General features: G+C 41.0%; 1 protein-coding gene across 1 annotated transcript in view; it reads right to left on the bottom strand.

The window, feature by feature from the left end:
- sh3rf1 (SH3 domain containing ring finger 1) overlaps positions 1-20,091 on the bottom strand; it is a 43,680-nt gene that overhangs the window by 17,253 nt on the left and 6,336 nt on the right. The window contains exon 3 of the mRNA XM_008407514.3: positions 471-746. Coding sequence (XP_008405736.1) covers positions 471-746 — 276 coding nt within the window. The remainder of the gene's footprint in view (positions 1-470; positions 747-20,091) is intronic.

The raw sequence follows: 20,091 nt of genomic DNA on the forward strand, positions 1-20,091 counted from the left end.
AGGGAGTGAACTTCAGAGCAGAAATAATGAGCAGGAGAGGAGTTTTTGGGGTTTGTGAAACAGAACATACCCTGCGACTAAAAACAGCCCATCAGATGAGACACTTGCCGACCTTGTTTCTGGTGTTGCTGGTGTGGCATATAAATTGATGACAGAATCCAAACAATCAACTTATGACCCAGCAGCTGGATAAACAAAGCAGCTTAATTACTGTAGTTAAGCGATGCCTCGCTCTGTACGCCATTCATTCTCTCCAGCCTAATTACAGCTGCTCATCAAGAGGCCCGGCTGAAAATCCAAACCGTTGCTGTGGGTGTTTCATTTAAAAAGCCTGACGTTCTGACACGCACATAACTCCAGAAAATGAAGGCCTACAAGGCAGAAGCGTCACTGTAATGAGAGGTATTTTGGTTTTACTGCGCTGGCTATGTGGCAGAAGAGCGGCTGCTGAACGTCTGCGGCGTTCTCACCTTACAGAAGGGCAGGCAGTCCTTGTCGGCCTCTTTGTCTTTCAGCTCAAAGTCGTACAGAGCTTTGCACTGAGGCGGCGGCTGCGGCAGAGGCTTGATGACCTGGACGAAGTTAGTGGGGAAGAAGCCGTGGACTCCACCCATCTCGCCATGGTACCAGTTCTCATCCACTTGCCGGCGCAGGATGATGATGTCGCCCTTGCTGAATTTGAGGTCTCCCGGTTCCTTGCCGTCATAGTTGTAAAGCGCCTTGGCACAGGGAAGCTGGGGCATTCCCTGAAATGGCAAAGAGATTTGACAAATCAATTTTAGCTTGATTAAAGAATCATATTTTTTTCAGAACACTTAGTGCTACTAATTCTCACTGCTCAGTGCTGTTACAGAGTAATAAATCGCCAAAGTTAATGACTGTCGGCATCTGTGAGGGGGTTTATATAGCCAGAGGAAGCTCAGATATGTGAGCAATTTAAAGGCAGCTATATGTTCCACTAAATGGAGATATGACTGCAGTTTACTTAAGCTACAAGAGAGCGAGCAAAAGCAAGTCTTTACAGATAACAGGAAGACTGACCGGAGAAAGAAGCTGCTCAATTTCATCTGGCTGAGCTTTGAACCTCTGCCTGGTACAGAGGGCAGAGCTGTTCAGAAATCTCAGATTTTACCATGGAATACATGCAGATTGCAGCTTTTGCCATGTTACTTTCATTAAACTCGGTACTCATTTAATTTTTTTTTTAAGTATTAGTTGAACCCTATTTTCTAATTCACACATGACATCAAGGTCTATAAGACATTTTCAGTGCTGTTCTTCTGTCTTATGTCTATGATCCGATATTGGTATCGGAAATCAGTGGGAGAGTCAAAACCCAGGTATCGGATTACATTGATCAGAAGATTTCTTATACGCACACAGATGGATACACTTTGCTCCAGCATTCAGTCTGCAGCAGCATTTCTATCCAGCAGCGCTTTGTATTTCGCATGGAGACCCATCAATAAACGGATCAGTTGTTCTAATACGTTTTGTTGTTCACTATTGCTTTCTGAGTAATTTCACTTGATTAAGCATTCTCTAACAATCCACACTGCAAAATAAGCAAGTATGTGTGATTCATGCTAATATCATATTGGGTCAATAACGATATCGACCAATATGCCAATATCAATATTGTATTGAAAGTGGAAAAAGTTGAATCAGGAACCAGCTAAACAAAAAGAAACACGTTATTTTATTTTTATATTTGATTATTTCTCTACAATTTATCTGCAATATTTGTAACAAAAAAATTAAGCGAAGCCCTTACTATTTATGTATGTACAAATAAAAAGCCTGCACAATCAGAAAGACCCATATGACAAGTTTGAATTGGAAATAAATAAATGTAGGCTTGAGTTCAGTCACCATAAAAAAAAGAAAAAGATTCAATTAAACCCTTCATTTAAAAGGCAACAATGTGGGTTGTATTGTTTTCAAGTGATAAACAGATGATTATGAGCTTGTCTGGTTGAAGTTTGATCCGTTTACGTTTTAATAATATTAACATAATCTACACAAATGTGTAAAACTCAGGCAGCTAGTACATGGACACAGAAGCTCTCCTACAGGCTGAAGTAACTAATCAGAGCATCTCTGCTACAGTATGAGCCTGGCTGATTCTGTAACTTCTGACTGGAAGCTTTAAAGTACGCAGGGCTCTGTGCGTTTTAATAAGCAGAGGGAGGTTTTGTATCCAGGCCTGCAAGCCTGCAGTCCTGAAAGGCTCATTCAAGGAATGACAACCGAGGGAAAGAGGGAACGCTAGTGAGGATAGTGAAGCATCAATGTTCTCTATTCAGTGAGGGGGTCCATGAGAAAGGCTTCGGTCCAAAACAACCCCCACACTACCGACCCCGCTGCTGCTGGTCACAGTCCGCAGTGATCAGAATCCCAAAGACCTTCAGTCGATTTGATCTGAACTCCGAAGCCAAAATTGAAAAATTACCATTGGAACGACAGAAAGAGACCCCAAGTGTGCGCTGAAAGTCCAAGACAGAGCCAGACACAGAGGGGTTAACGCGGAGTTTGGAGTGGGCTCTGCAGTCTTGTTAAAGACTAATGAACCGTTTAAAGGCTCAGAGGAGAATAAAAGTACAGAATGAGCTGTGATGGTGAACCAGGGTGACATTACCCTGCTGCAGAGAATCACACAGTCTGAAGCACAGAGCCAATCACACTGCGGCTCTGCCGCCGGTTCGGCCTGCGGAGAAGACAGGGAGACGAGGGGTGCGCTGCGGCCCCTTGGACACTGCGCTGGAGCTGGGCCTCTCTGCTTTTTCAGAGGGGAAAAAACAAGGCTTTTGAAAGTGAAAGCTTTGACATTTTTGTTTCAAATGACAGTACGGGTTCAGGTTAAACAAAATAAAGTGAAATCCAATTACATGGTAAATATGAAATGCTTGTTCTCATGAAACGGCGACATTTGTAATCGCTTGTGTGTACAACCAGGCGCAATAAAGCCTGTGTCCAAAGTCAGCCGTGTTATGCAATTTATTTCTGTGACTGCAGCTAATAAATAATCTACTTAAAACATAACAGTTTGAATTAGCCGGTTAAAAGTATAATTGTTTTGTGTTTTTATCATTTCTAACTCAAGCTTTGTAGTCAACATATTTACTGGCACTTTGTGCTATTCTCAGACCTTTACTGCCCATTTCTAAACTGAGTTTAGGTCCTGCTGTCTGGAGTCATAAAAGAGGTGTTGTCAGTAGAGCTAAATTTCCATGTTTCACTTGGCTAGATGCAGTGAGAGTAACAGGGAGGGGAGGGGGGAGAAATCAGGAGACTGTCTGTAGGAGGCTCTGGATGAACGAGTTAGTGAGGGGGGGAAAGACGGGGTAAAACTGGGGCTGGAAGATAGCTCAGGGGGGTGGCTAATATCCGGTGCACGTCCACAGAGACAGTGTTGTTGTTTCTAGAATCAGGCTGCATAGAGAAGTGTGCAGATGCAGAGCAAAGGAGGCTGCACTCAAGGAGAAAACACACAAAAAGTGAGCCAATATCACAGGAATGTTCTAAAAACATCTCAAACACACAAGCGTATACAGATAGCTCAAGCTTTTATTGCTATTAGTCCGTCTCCAGAGACAGGACGAGACTCGAACAGAGTGCATCTCGTGATGAATCTCCCTCGATTTTATGCTCCAATAAAAACAGAGCAACTACAGAACAATTCAGCACCAGGACGATTATCTTTTATTCCTCCGTCTTCGCCTATGGTTTGAAAAATGAGCGGAGAGACTGCCGTAGTGATTACAGGATCATACGCCACTGTAAGACTGCTGCTACTTAACAAGAGTACACGCAGCCAACTTCAAGTGACTTACAACCTCTTTAAAGATTTATAATACACGATTACCCACAACAGCAATAACCCACTTTGGCCTAAGAAAACAAAAAGGCAATGTACAGGCCACAAGAGGCTTATGTTTCTTTAAAACTAATATGTTAAACCAATCCACAGGCCACAATAGCACAGTGCGGAACAAAAAACCCATCACTGTTGTCGTGTCAATTGAGCTTTCTCCACCACACGTGTGTATCATAACGTTAGATGGAAAACAGGATCTGGAAAAATAGAGATCATTTGAAAAATGTTAGAAAAAAGTAGCACCTATGGTCTCAGACCAGAATCTGTCAAAGCCTCAGACCTGCTAGTGGAAATCTCAACAATCCCTGTTTTTGTGAACCCATCATAGCTAAAGCACATGATTTGCTTCTTCTCCTAGCACAAATAATGACCAATAAAAGCCTGCAAAAAATATTCTGAATCTTTTTTGCTACATTAAACACATCGGCCAATTGAGGAAACGTTCAAAACATAGCCAGGTCACAGTTTCATTTTTTTTAATATTCAACCTTTCTGCTATGAAAAATATTGGATTTAGAAATATTTAATTTATTTGTTTGGGGGCAATGAATGTTAATTAACACATTTGTAATTGCCCATTTTCCATCTGCTGTCCCGGAACAATGAGCAATTTATCTCGCTAAAAATGAACAAAAGTCATATAAACAAGGTTAAAATGGCAACTTCAAACATTTTTGTCAATACACACAAAAAATACAATCAATACAAAACAAGGAAACAATTATAAAGACCATAAGAAGTAATTTAAAAAAAATTAATCCATCTGGATGGCAAAACACAAGTGGGATTAGGAGAAGGTACTTATTCAAAAATACTGACAGCTCTGATGTGCTATGAAGCAATGCTTTAATTGTTTTTTTTAAACAGATTAGAAGCGGTAGCTATTTCTAAAACTAAAAGTTAAAGGTCTACTTTTCCCAGGGAATACAAACAGAAAAGTATGTTTAAATAACGCTAACTTTGCTAAATGCTAAACTCTACAATCGTTTATTTCACAATGCTATTTGCTTCTTCTCCTAGCACAAATAATGACCAATAAAAGCCTGCAAAAATATTCTTAATCTTGTTTCTTTTTCTTCCTATATTATAATTCTTAAATAACAATCATAATTGGTTAAAGGTTTGGAAACCAGATAAACCTCAGTGTGTCTAGTTCTGAGACATTAAAAAAACTTTTATTCAATCTTTTTTGCTACATTAAACACATCGGCCAATTGAGGAAACGTTCAAAAATGTGTCATGAAGGAGAATCTGTTTTCACAAGTTTGCTTCTCTTCCTTGAATCTAACTGTTCATTTCAGTGAGCAAAAGAGAGAATTTAAAGATGAAGGGAAAAACAGAAACCAGTCCCCGTCTGTGGACATCAGCTGGTGTTTTGCAGCTAATGCAGTTAGACCTGTGTGCTAAAGGGATTTTACTGTTATAATGTTCTCTTCCACAGCACTGGGCTATAAGTGAATTACCCATGTGTGCTGCTGTACAGAACAAGGAGAGAGTAAACAGGCATTTAAAACAAAAACTAGGCACGCAGCACTACACTTACTCTACGCAAACAGCTTCATTTTACAACCTTTGTTGTTTTGTTTTTTTACAACCATATTAAAGACAAAAAATGCCTTCCCTGGTGCTCAAAAGCCCAAATAAAACTACATGACCCACACAAAGTAAGCAACGTAAATGAATTAGACTTGAACAACAGCATATCTTAACAGCTACGGATGCGGTAACTTTTGCTCCATCAGCAGTCTGGGAGCAGTGTGCAACCACAGCAGACTGGAACCTTTACCCCCAACCAGCAAGTGTCAGACATGACTCCACTCCCATATGGGCACATCCAGAATCTCAGCGGGGACTCGGAGAATGAGCCGGGGGTACTGCTGCCAAAACGGTGCGTTAGCGGCGGTGTTAGTCTGGCCACTGTGCTGCTACGAGCAAATCCAGGCTTGTTAGGCATTCAGAGAAAGAGCGAGAGAGAGAGAGTTGGAGGGCGAGCTGCCTTTTTACAACCAGGCAGCAGATTGTTGTGGGTGTCGTCGTCAGCGCTGCACCGAGTGCAAGAACTGACACATTATGAGAGTGAAGATGGGGGGAGGGTGGGGGGGGTGGGAGGGGGGGGAATTCACAACAAAGTTCAGCTTGACAGACATATTAGTTTAATTGATTCCTAATGGCATTTTTATTGACCACTGTAGGCCAGGCTTTTTCCCCACTACTTCACTGCACTTTGTTCATTTATAATACAAGAACAGATAAAGAGGCAATCAGCAGCGCTGCTAGGAAACTAATGAGAGCAACAACCAGCAGCGACGGGAATTTTAGATGAAATCGTAACATTTTTATATGAAAGTACCTGCAATCCCCGGCAAAAGTAACCTACCACTTTGAACTTTCAAATGTGGTGTTGTGGTGACGTTTTTATGTGAAAACCAGGGTTTCCCCCCAGTGTATGATAAGCCTGGCGGGCCACCAGATTTTACTTGCTCCCCCCAACAGGCCTGCCTGTGCAGCACCAAATTTTTGTAACTTGTACAGTTTAACAGAGAAACACATGTGGAGTGCCTTGAGCTTCTACCACCAGGCTTAGCAGGTTTTCTGGGGGGAAACTCAAACGATGAATGGCGTGAAAAATGACGTTTCTACTAGGGGTGGGCATTTATTGCAAGAATTTAATTTATTCTTTTATTAAGACAATTTTTTGTTGTCTTGATACATTTCAATTAATGGTGTTAAAAAAAATAGCAAAAAAGTGACAGTATTATCTGAAATTTTATTTTTACCATTTTCTCTGCTCATGGTTCCACAAGAGCATCAATAAATATGAGTAAATTTGAAAATGTGGTTAAATACAGTTACTACATGCAGTTTAATTCACACTGCGTCTTAAGGAAAACTAACTAAAATGGGAATGTTTTTCTAAGAACAGTGGTGCTGAGTGCTGCTGTACCATGCAGTCCCACCCATAAAGTTAACTAAAAAAGTGGTAATATATGGAGTGTTGTGGTGGCGCAGGCGCTAAACACGACCCACATATGGAGGCGTTAGTCCTCGTGGTGCTAATTGCAGGTTCAATTCCCGGCCTGGTGACATTTTCCACGTCTTCCCCCTCTTCCCTGAAAAGTTTGTTATGCATTACTGTCCAGGAACCTTTACTTTGGCCTCCTTAAATAAAATTCTGTACAACTGACTGCTTTTAGAAGTAACCTAATTAGTAAATGGAGTACAGCTGTGTGTCATTTAATCTCAGTATGAATCCAGCTGTTCCGTGAAGGCCTCAGTGGTTTGCCAGAGAACGTTAGGAAACAAACGAGGAACACAGAAAACCAGTCAGGGATAATGGATGGAGACGTTTAAAAGCATCATTAGTTTATGGAACAGTTTCCCAAGCTTTGAAAAGTTTTCTAATTAAACGCGCAACTGCATCCAAGGTATTTACGTCCATAAAAGATATTAACACCTCCAGGTGTTAAATTGCTTATTTTGCTATAAATGAAAGCTAAATTTTTTAATTATTTACAGTTTTCAAAATGGGTGCCAAATTGCTTTACAGTTTATTGATCTTACTGGTTTTACCTTACCAAGACAGCGAACATATTTTCTTTTTAAATGAATGCTAAAAGAACCCTATGCTTTCAAAGAAAGTCCAGACATATTGAATATGTTCCTTAGTATCAGATTCGAATTTGAAACTTTAGTATGGTGACAAACAGCTTGGACAAGTATTAGTCATGCTCTTGTCATATTAGTCATTTCATGCTACATTAGAAACGCAATTAAAAAGAGGTGGAAATGAGAAAATTGTTTTAGACATAAAACCAAAATTAGTCAGCCCTTCTTGGTTTTTGTTTCTTGTTACCACAAGAAACAAAAACCACAAGGAGAAATGAGACCAAAACGGAATGTTTTTGCCAACATGCACAACACTGTGTGTGGAAGGAAACCAACACTGCTAATCATCATTCCTGCATCAAGGCATGATGGTGCCAGTGTCATGCAGCAGGGAAGCCGGTAAGAGTTGACGGGACGATGGATGGAGCAAAATACAGGGCAATTGAAGATGACCTGCTCAAGGATGCCAAAGACTTGAACAGGTCTTTGGCATCCAGGGTATTTACGCTATTTATGCTTGCCTTAAGCTGTTCGAAAGGCAAGATAAGCATTTCAAACAGCTTACCTTAGGACAAAGACCCTAAACATACAGAAATGGCCACAATGGAATGGCTTAATCATTTGTTACAATATCCTAGTTAAAGTCTAGCTTTAAATCCAGTGGACAAAGTGTGCAGAACATGTTGTTTACGGATACTCTATGATTCAGTGACTGGCTGGTAGAGACCAACACTAAATGACTTGAAGCTGTAAATACAGTGAAAAGTGGGACTTAAGACTCCCACATACTTGGGTGTACTTCACTCTGCGGGGTTCTGCGCGTACTCAATGCGGACGTCCGCGCAAAGGTCAAGTTTTACAACTGTGTGAGCATACAGGGTGTTGCACAGTAAACTGAAACAGCGTTCAAACCATTTTTGTATGAAACGCCGAGCCAACACCCATCAGTACGGCACAGAGAGTAGCAGTCAGGTCGCGCATCACAGCGACTGGTTGGTCGAAGCGGAGTGTCGCTGCCAGCTATCACCTGGGAACATTAAGTGTATCACAAATAACCTTGGAAGAGAGACCTGGACAAATTAATTAATATTTTTGGTCTAATTTGTATTGATGCCAGTTTTAGGGTAGGCAGTGGTAGGGGAACTTCTTAATCCTGGTCTGATTTAATGACCAGGGATTACAAAATCCCTGGTCATTAAAATGCAGTTAGAGTATATGGAGAGTATGCCCGAAAATGTGGTTGATCACGTGCAAGCCAGAAAGAAAGTTACCATTTTCATTCTACTTCACAATTATTCACAACTTTGTCAATAATAGTTGTTGTAAACTCGTCTTAATGGGACAATAACTGCAAAGGTTCAGCATTCCCAATACTGTATTTTTTTTGTGTTTTTTACAAACATGTTTTGTAGCATACAATTGGTATAAATAGCACATTTGGTAACATTTTGGTTACAATAAATTGCTTTCTCAGTGCTGTTTCCTGATGAGACGTCTCTTAGTACTCACTATCAGTCTAATCTGAATTAAGATGGCTGTATTATATGGTGAGCACAAAAATATCACAGCGTGAAAAAAATAAAAAGACATTGTTTCAAAAGAAAGTTGACAAAAAGTTCAAGTAGGGCATGTGGAACTTTCTCAAACTAATATAAAGTAAAGTGCTGGATGAGTCCTCGACACGGTACAATGTAATGACGCCGCTTCATCATCTAGAGCTGCCGTCTACTCCTCAGCATGAGACAATAGAAAAACTTCCATCTGCAGGTTTCTATGGAAACTCCACGCAGGAGCTATTTTCCCCTATTTTTGGGTCTCTTGACAGTGAAGTGAATCTTACAAAGGAGACTCTTGAACATCTCATTGGTGTCTCAGTATGGAATTGTAAGGATGACGTTACCGGGTTATTGGATCAGGAAAACTACCTCGTTTTTCAGAGAAATTTGTGCAGCGTGAAAACATTTAGATCAGCTAAAAGTCTCTGTTGTGTCGCTGTGACAAAAATCAGAATGCAAGACTTGAGAGACTGAAAAACCAGCCACGTGAAACATAAAATGAAATCCTAGGGTTGAACAATAAAAGAGAGAAATTGAAACTTTTTGTGAATGATTGCCTAATTCAGCTTCAGACAGGCGGAGAGCAGAAGAGATTAAAGAGTGAAACATCTCAGCGAGCAACAGCAGCATTTGTACATCAGATTCCTGGATCGGCTACAACAAAAATGTTTAAATGTCTGGCATAAAAACGTGGGGAAAACGGCCTTTACTCAAGCAATACGGTGTCAAACGTTGTGGGGATGTTTACCGACTTTATTTACATCCAAGATGTCGAGGAGGCAATAAAACATTCAGGCCTAACTAAACTAAACCTTTATGTGACAAAACTCCATGCTTGTTTGTTTCCCCTCGCTACATACCAAATGAGGTCCCACACATTAGTCCACAGACATGAAAACACTCAGTGCAGTCTGGACGCCAGATGGAGGCTTGGATCGCATGTGCGAAGGAACAGGAAGCTTTCAAAAGTCTTGGAAACTCTCCCCGTGTTCATCGATGTTGCTCGAGCCGCGAAGGCATCTGTCAGTTAGCCTGACACTTATTTAACGCGAAGGGGGAAAATATGCAGTCTACTCCTGTAAATGCAAGAGGTAAAGCACATCTTCAGAGTACCCACGCTATGACCCCAGCAGTCTGTTTTACTGCTGGTTCTTGACTCTTCAGCTGTCCCCCCGGGGGGTGAGTGTAAATCTGGATGCTTAGACAAGAATAGGAGGTCTGAAAAATCAGGAGCTCCATGAACCGACGGTGGCGAGGTTTTATGAAAACATTCGACACATGGACATACAATCAGGACGTTTTACAGCACTTTGTTAGCTGCAGAGGGAAAGCGTTTTAAGAGGAAGGGAAAAGGATTTATGGGAGAGCATGTGCACACATTGTAGAGGTGTCACGCATGTGGTTTTCATGAAGCTCTAGTGCGTCTGGCCATCAGTGTGGGTTCTACTGTGAAAATGCAATTAGACAAAACCACTCGCACGTGAACTGGCCCATTTTTTGCGTAACCTTTCGGTTTATGGGCCTGCTTTTCGTCCGCGGGCTGGCCTTCCAACGCGGGGGTAAACGCTGGCTCTGGGTGGCCTCAAAATCACCTGGTCGGTTGGTCTGACTCGAAATCCGAAAGGACAGAACCCTTTAACTCGGTGCCAGTTCATACGCTGGGCTCACCGGTTTCTCTCACAGGAACCCACTCACATTTCACGGCAGATGGAGCGTGTGAGGAGGCAAAACACGGAAAGCCAGAAAGACATGAGCGGAGAAACAGTCGGAGATCAAAGGGGGAAAAGAACATGAGGCAGAGAGAGGAAGCTGGGCTTGAGTTTCTGAACCTTTCAAACAGCGGAGAGGCAAACACAATTGGTCAGAAGGCCTGACTAATTTGGTACAGGCAAAAAGACTTTGACTAGAAAGAACAGAGAGATGTGAATTAGAAAGTAGAAACGCATTGGGAAATCGGCTGGAGACTGGCACTGAATGATTTAATGCTTGACCGACTGATCTAAGAAGGAAACTAAAAATGGGATCTCTTTTGATGAGTGAACACATAAGTAAAGCGCTACCAAGTTGGGTATTTCAACACTGTTCAGTGTGGAAGCCGTTCCTCAATAAAGAAGCAATTGGAGGAATCACAAAGTTGCCAGAAGCTTCAAGAAAAAGGCATTTTCTATGAGGATATAGTGGCTGTTAATAAAAAAATTTAACATTTCTGGGATTTGTTTGTATTTCTTGGGGACAGATTTGTGCTTCTCACACTCCATATGTGAGAAGCACAAATATGGCTCACATATGTATGCACAAGGCCCTCTATAGCCTTAACCCCTGTAGTGCAGAGCTTTTATGCACATAATGTGCATAAAATTGTATGGGTTGGCAACAGAAGTGAGCCAGACGCAAAGAAAAACATTGTCCTGGCAATTGACAACACATTTGCACTTACCCATGATAGTTGTAAAAAAAGCTAGTTAGCTAGCTAGAATGTATTACCAGCTTGTTACTGGTAGCTTCAAACACCTCAAGTCACAAAACATAATTAAAATGTCTGTGGGCGACTCAAACTGTTGCCTGGGAGAAAAGTACCACAAAAAAAAGAAAAAAATCTACATAGAATATGAGATTAAATAGTCCGGACATGACAAAATTTAACACCTGTGGTTAAAGTAATTAAGAACAAATTACATGTTTTAATGAATCTAAGACATTGTAAGGTCTTAACTTTATATACATTAATCTTAATACTTTTTAAGGATACACAGACACCCCGGACAAAGAAATGCCATTAGCTAACATTTTTGTAATGTACTAAAAACACATAATTTCTCATGCTTTTAATTACAAATTGTTAGATACTTCCATCAAATCACAGATTTTTTGTTTATATGTTTTCAATCTTGTATAAAATGTTCCAGATACTGACACATCTTGGTCCTTGAGGTGGCACCAGGTTATTTCTGATTCTAGGTGGACAGGAGACAACACAAAGCCTTACCCAAAGTTGACGTTGCGCTGCAGTCTGGACGCCGCTCAGAGCAGCCCCACTGTGCCACGAAGCAATAATCTCTACATTATACATAATAATTCAATCTGTAATGAGACGGTAAACCCAGAGAGGCCTTCAGTAATAACCAGGATTAGGACTGTGAAAGGAGTCTCACGTAGGAAGCTAACTTGTATCCAAGCTACGGAGGGATTAGTTCACAAATGTCACAGTATCTGTGTATTGAGTACTAGTCAATATGAGCTGAATACTAAGCATTTCCTCACATTACTCTCCACTGTGCTTGTGAAAGCTCACAGTGTCTGTAGGCTTTTGTCCCTCTCAGTCATTCAGCCTGAGCCACCTGCTCTGCTTGGCTGACGCTGATTTACACACGCTGCAAATTAAGGGAAAAACTGATGAAGTGGACAACTAGCTTGTAAGAAATTTTATATTAGCCGTGGTTTGTACAGACAGAACATCACATTGCACGCACGGGTCCTAAGATACTTCTAAAGTAAGCAAACAAGGGAAGGAAATCGACTTGGTCCTGGCAGAGATCCAAGAGACAAACACTGCATCTTTTCACCGACTCAAGAGGCAGCATTATTTTTTCCACTCTCTCAAGAAACTGTTTGTCCATTTCACTCTTGACTCAGTGCAGATGTAACATGTAACTGCAAGTTTCACCCATTTCTCTGCTGTAGAGACTGAGCATGTGAGGCACCGTGCGAAAAAGCCCTCAGTCGTTCCGTATATATTGCAGGAGGACAAAATGACCTCGTTCTTGCAAATGTTTGCTTCGGGAAAGAAAAAGTGGTGAAAGGGATTGGACAGTTTCTGCTGCAGTAAGAATTGAGTGACTTGTGCCAACTTACAAAGGCCTGGTTTCATTCGTCGCTTGAACCAAGATATTAAATTTTAAGTGTTGAGAACTGAGCAAGGGCTGCAAAATCCAAACAGCAGTTTGGATTTTGCATGTCACCAGTCCTTTAAACATCCTCTCTCTGTCATGGAAATATGCTATTTTATTAACTTTTTATTGCATTTATAGAAAACGCAGTTTGGTGGATTACAAAGAAGTGAATCACCAAAACCACTGTGTAATCCAGGCAGCAGTAACAATACCAACCAGGTTTTCTTCAAGTTTCACTCTAATTTAATGACCTTTTAAGACCATTATGAATTACATTTCAGACCTGTATCTCCACAGAAATACTAACATACTATTGCTAAATACTAACATACTCTTACTGGCATTTTAAGTTGTTGTCTGAATATGTTGCAACTCCCCACTTGTATCTTTTTTTTGTGGTTGTACATAGTTTAATGGGTTCTTGCAAACATAAAGCCAGTCTGAGTCATTTAAACAAACATAACCCTCATTAAGTGAGGCCAAAGTAATGGGGGATAAGGTGTGTGCATATGTGAGAAACAAGCAGGTTGCAGCTGAATGTGTTGCCAGAAGTTATGATGAGATACTGGCGTACATGTAAGCCTCTGGCCGGCGCTTGTGCCAAGACGTGAGCACACTGACAAAATCCATCCTGCTCTTTTTCAAGTTCCTGTTAATAATTAATCACGGGTTGTCAGTAGGAAAGACCCCACAAGTGAGAAGTAACAGAGAACCAAGGCTTCTGGTAGAAATGTACATTTCCTGAGTGACAAAAATGAAAACTGATTAAAACCAAAAACTTACGTTTTACGAAGACTAACCTACATCAGTCTTCCTATAAGTGATTTATAAATGAGTAAAAACTACAAAACTGTAAACAATGCGTACAAAATGCCCGTTTGCTGACAACAGTGTTTGCTGCTACTTTCTCAGACTAGCTTAAAACAAAAAAGTCAGAGAAAGCACAAAAGAAGTAGTTAAAAAGAAAGCCATATTTTTTCGGTCAGGTTAGCTTCTTCATCATCTCGTACTTATTAACTTCCTACTGTTTTGCACCCAATCATCTTTGGGTACATAAAGGAGTCGTCTGCACCGTTCTGTAGCCACCTTGGAGACAATTCTTAGAATAAAAATTGACTTTGGTTCTTAACAGGAAAAGCTGAATGAAGCACGGTAAAGTTGACCCGTTTTATTTTTTTCAAGCTTTTAACCTTTTTCTCATCACAGAAGCAGCTGGAGTTGGAAAGACTGGCAGCATTTTAGAAACTTTAGCATCTTAGCAAGCTGTGCTAATTACTAATATGCTAAGTTTAAAATGTCAACTCTGCTCTCAAAAAAAAAGTTTGACATCGTCTCTGCTCTTAAAACAAATAAGTGCTTGCAGAATGTAAGATGCAGAAATGTTTTTTGAATGCTATAAATTAGATTGTTCAGAATTAGAAGCTTGAAGCTGCTAAAATTTATCACCAGGTCAAAAAATGAACAAAAGGCCAAAAATCAATGAGAACCTTAGTCCACGAAACCCTAACCACTCTGGGTTGAAAAACAGAAAGTGCTCCTTACGGCCAGTTGGCTGCGACTGAAACAATGTGGGACCACATATTATTTGAATGAAAGTTGGACTCTTCATAGAGCGAACCAGACTAGCAACTCACACTTTGTCTCAAGTCTGCATCAACTGTGCACAAATTTTGAACAAAATTAATCAATTTATAATCTCTGAAAGGGAGGTAAGGATCAAACACCAAGGTGAGCCAGAGGGTAAAGATGCATCAAGAGGAGTAATAGCTACAGGGTCAGAGGTCAAGCAACTAAAACGAAACTCGCAGCAAAACATGATTACGCCTTAGGGATCAGAAATGAACACTTAAGATGCCAGCAGTCAAACGGTCCATGGATGACCAGTTCAGGCTAACCAATCACTGTGAGGGGTGAGAGGTCAAACTACTCAGTTAAGTCCAGAGTGGCGGAAAAGCTACCTCGGGAGTAATGAATGAGGGTCACCATGTGACACACGCTGGAAAACAGCTAGCAAAACGTTTTACCAATAAACCGACATTTGGAAAACATTTTGGTGCCAACAGACTGGACCACACATACACACCACACTGGCTCCAAAGAAAGGCTTTATCAGCCCACACAGGTGTGACGGGGCTGTGGATAAGAAGGTCATGGATGTTTCTTTCACTGCTCTACGCTGAGAGATGCGACATGAATGGACACAGCACAGGAGGGTGAGGGGGGGCGGCGTTAGCAAATGTGGCATTTTGGTTTGGGGACCACCTAGAGAGCAGAGCTAAAAACAAACAAGTAAACTCAAGACATCTTTGTTCACAGGTTTATTGACACAGAGCAAGGCCGACTTTCCATAAAAACACAGCCAGGTGGCCGGCACTTGGTACAGCAGTACCTTAAAACAGGATGAAAAAGCTGCAGCCAAGTTGGCCCGGAGGCTTTCAGGTGCAGAGGAACATCACAGCTTGGATTACTATAAACAAAACTTGCAAGACCCTTATTCATCTACTTGACAAACCAAAAATCAAAGACCTAACCTGTGGTCAGGGAAGCAGATTAAAACATCTAAGAAGGTACACACCCAGCGTCTGCTAAGAGGGGAAGGTGAGTGTTAGCCGGCGGGCTGGACGAGACCTGACAGGCCCGCTGTTTGGAAAAGAAACAGTGACCTGCAACTGTTCACGGCATTCCTCCAAGACACTAACACAAAACATCCCCCTCCGTCTGGGGGAAAAAAAAAAAAAAACCTCACAGAACAAAAGTGTTTCCTCCATATGTCTGGCCTGGAAAATCTTAAAGAGTCTGAAAAGACAAAGACAGGCACAGAACTCTCATCAGAGGAGCAGCAAAACCCAACAAAGAGACGACCATGACGGCCCATTAATCACAACTGGGCTTTTTGAACTTCTCTTCCTTGGAGATTTGGTAAACATGTACTGTATTTGGAGGGACCGTTATCTCCCAGAGTATAAGTAACCCTGTTCCTGTTCACTGTATCCGTTCCGAGACGTGTCCAAATGGTGACGCATTTAAAAGCTTTGATTGTTATTATGCCGCTAAGTTTTCCCATGACACCAGCAAGGCGACAGACCGGGAATGTATCCAGGTACATGTTTTTAATTTTAGTACAAGTCACAGTTCGGCCAACTGGGAACTTGGACAACATAATGAAAATAAAGTGACAGCTTACATGCATTGAGGATGGATGATGTGGTAAATACGAATAACAATTTACTTTTGAATAAAATCAAGTATTTTCCCAACAATTTCCCCAAGTTTCAATCGTCGTTGCGACTTCCAACAGTTGATATTCAATTCAATACTTAGTTTTTGAGTTTACCATTTCTGTCTCAGTATTTGTTTAAGTATTCAATAAAGTATTTTATTTAATATCTATGCATACATATAGTTTAAAGTTTTTCATAGTCTTAAAATTTGTTATTTTGAAGGAAAAAAACTAATACAGCAGCATTAGTTTTATAAGAAAAAAAATCTTTCTGTAAAAACTATTGAATTTTAAGCTTAAACAATTTAGCTAAGTAGGTGAGTTTATCATTTATTTTTTAAAAATTCAGCCCATAGGACCAAAAATAAAAAAAATGTTCAGTAAACGGACATCTCACTTCCACTAAGGATCTCTGTAGAGGGGTGGAGTTTGCTAGGTTAAAGTTAGAATGCACCCTCTTTGTTTTGATAAAACTTTTTGATTTAAAGTTAAACTCAAAGAGATGTTTCCCTGTTTCACAAGCTAAATGCTTTACTTTATGTTCTTGGCTCTAAATGAGTAATGCTTCAGCAGCGGTCTGACACAGAGCCAGGCTGATAACATATCAGAAACGGATGCTGTAACTCTTATTACTCCACTTTGACACTGCACATCAGCATAAAAGGTAAAAAAAAAAACAATTGGAAACATCAACAAATCCTGCAATGATCAAAGTTTTACACAAGAGGTAAACCACTGGACCCTACTTACAAGGCAGCATTGCAAAAGTATCTTCATCATTCATGATCTAATATGATTACATTGACAACCCTGAGTTAACGCTGAGATTTTCCAGAACAAATCATGTTCTATTTCCTTCTTGGAAGGCTCAAAATACTTTAACAATCATCTTTGTGTCCCAGATATGCATCTGAAAATACAGAAATGTAAGCAGAGATGGAGACGCCCGGTTTGCTGCGCCACACAGCGAGTGTTTTGTTTCCTCTAAATGAAAAGTAAGGAGTAAGAGGAGAACAGGGAGCAGCACTGACTCTGTATCTAATAAACTCTAATCCTGATTAGACCCTTAACGAGCTCCAGTCTGGATTTAGATGGTGAGGAGAGAAGGTGGAAGGCAGAAAATTACAGGAAAAGCAGAGTTCGCGTCAGCGTAGGATATGCGTTCAAAGCCGGTAATATTTTTTTAAAATATAATTTTAAATCGCTTTCTATGCTTTAAAGTTGTTACAGAGTACAAGAGTTGTCTCCAGCTGTATGAAGCGTAGAGAAATTAGTGATGATTTATCCTCAATGTGTTGCTGCTCATTGCCAGACAGCTGGCTGAAAGACGGCAATTGTTTTCCTTTATGACAAAAATAAATCTATCAGTTAAAAAAATATTCCTGGAGGCAAAAAGCATATAGTCAATAAAGAAATAAATATGTAAAATTACTTACCACGAGAATAAAGTAAGTGAAGCTTTTCTGTATAAAATTAAACCAACTTGAATATTTTGCTATTTTACATTTTTTGGGTATTTTTATTTCCCGGGATTGCACTATTAAAAACGGCATATTAGCTCTCCAAGACCACAGTGTTCTTGGAGGGAACATTTAGGTCACTCCGAGATGTCTTGCATTCACTGTCCAGAAGGTCGTTGCCGCTTCGTAAACCTCTGTGGGAAATAGAGGAAGCAAGAGGAAGGCGTGAACATGCTGAGAAGAGTGGGAACGAACAGAATGAAGCACTGTAAAAAAAAAAAAAAAGAAAAATAAAAGAAAATTCCCAGTGGAAAAGCAGTGAGCATGTTTGCCAGCTTGCGGGCAGTGTGAGGGTGTAATGACGGGGTTCTGTCATGCAGGCTGAGGTCAGGCGACCAGGCAGAAGTTAAGACTTCGACAACAATATGATGTAATCAAAGAGAGCGAGCATTACTCATCGACCTCAGACACAGGAGGTGCTCAGGAATTTTATTGTGAGCACTTCACACAGGGAGGCACGCAAAAGCTTTTTTTTTTCCTTCCCTCTCGCTCCCTTTCTCTCTCATAATATAAACGCAGAGAGAACCCTCTGTGATGTTCATCCAAGAATAACCAGAGGACCAAGAAACATCTGTAGCGTCTTACAAAACAACAGAACTTCCTTTTAATCAGTAGGAAGTTGCACCAAATTATAGCGCTGGATTTAGAGAAAACATGCCAGGAAGAAGTCTTTAAATAGTAAGAGGTAAAGCTACACAAATCACAAATCAGTGCTTGGACGTGATATCTGGTGGGCTGCGATTGCTGAAGTACCATCCAGTAGGGATGAAAAACTATAGTACTGTAAAATGATTTACCATGATAAACAAACTCAAGGGAATTTGGTTATCACTGTTTAGTGGTTCAATTGGACTCCTGAATGTAACTGATAGTTACACTTTGATCTGATAATGGCTAAGTTGTGTTTTTCAAAGCAGCATTTGGGACTCTGTATGCAGCGACATACTGTGAGTGTGTTTTCACACCTGTCCGGTAGACTCTGTACCATTGAGAACCAAAATTGCAACATTTATTACATTTCCAGCTGGCGTGGTTCACTTTCACACTGCACGGTGTCAAACAAACCAAACCCGCTTCCCCCCTTCGCCTGTGGTGTCGCTGCACCAAGAACCACCAAAGGAAACAACACAAAAACCTCTGGAGACGACGAGCGCAACTTCATCCTGTGTGAAATGTAAACAAAAACAGAGCAGCGTCAGATTTTAGCGGTTGCAGGATTCCTCTTATGCTTTTGGCAAATGTCCATGAGCCATTTCTCCTGCTTGTTCTAGACTCGTTTGTTTTGGTTATATTTACCCAGAATGACCGGTGCTATAGTCCTACTTTTGCAGTGATCTCCCATCCGCTTAGCATTCACATCTGTGTTAGAGTTCACGTCAACCAAGGCAGACCAGAGTTCGCTTTTTTTTATCCACATCGGAGTTCAATTGCGCGTTCACACCTCCCCAAATGAACCAGACTTTCTAGGCAAACAAACTGGAGTTGGATTAAAGTGAACTAAGCAGGGCAGGAGTGAATGCACCCTTAGTCACCTTGCCACTTTTACGCTTATCAAAACAAATATGACAAAATATGATGATAAAACCTCAATTCCATATAACCCACTCCCTAGCATGACAACAATATATTCAGCTGGTTAAACAGACTTTTACTGTCCTTAATGCCAAAACCTGATGTAAACATTAGTGACCAACATGCTAAGACTCACTAGACAATGCAATAATGGAAAAAAAATTAGTGAGGAAAATATTGAACCAATATATTTACCGTATTTTCCGCACTATAAGGCGCACCGGATTATAAGGCGCACCTTCAATGAATGGCCTATTTTAAAACTTTTTTCATTTATAAGGCGCACAGAATAGACGCTACAGTTAGAGTTGCCACCCGTCCCGTACAAATGTGTATGTGTAATAATAAAGAAGTGGTCCATGAGTACTTTATATAGTAGGCTGCCCCAGTCACTGTTTCACTCACGGTGTTGGTGTTGAGATATTGTGCCCAACTGCTTTCTGGGTAACACAGACCAACCGACACGCTGCCGCCGCAGTCTCTGTCTCTCTTCCCCGCCTCCCATCCCTCCTCAGTCAGCGAGGAGAGCCTTCCGCGACTGGGCCGGGGCGTGGCCGGACGATGGTCACCCTTCTCCGTTCGCGCACAGCATGTTCGTGGAGAACGTGGTGCTAAATAATCTGCAGACGACCTGATTATCAGGTAGATAGGTCAGTCAAACTTTATTAACAAACCAGCGTTTTGACAACTATCCCAGCATGCACCGCACGCTTCTTCTTCTACGGGCAAAATGAAATCGGCGGCTGCTTACCGTAGTTGCTAGACCTGTTGTGGCTCAGTACTGGTCCATATGTAAGGCGCACCGGATTATAAGGCGCACTGTCGGCTTTTGAGGAAATTGAAGGTTTTT

The sequence above is a fragment of the Poecilia reticulata genome, chromosome 4 (assembly GCF_904066995.2).
Source record: "Poecilia reticulata chromosome 4, P_reticulata-male-v2, whole genome shotgun sequence".
NCBI classification, from domain to species: domain Eukaryota; kingdom Metazoa; phylum Chordata; class Actinopteri; order Cyprinodontiformes; family Poeciliidae; genus Poecilia; species Poecilia reticulata.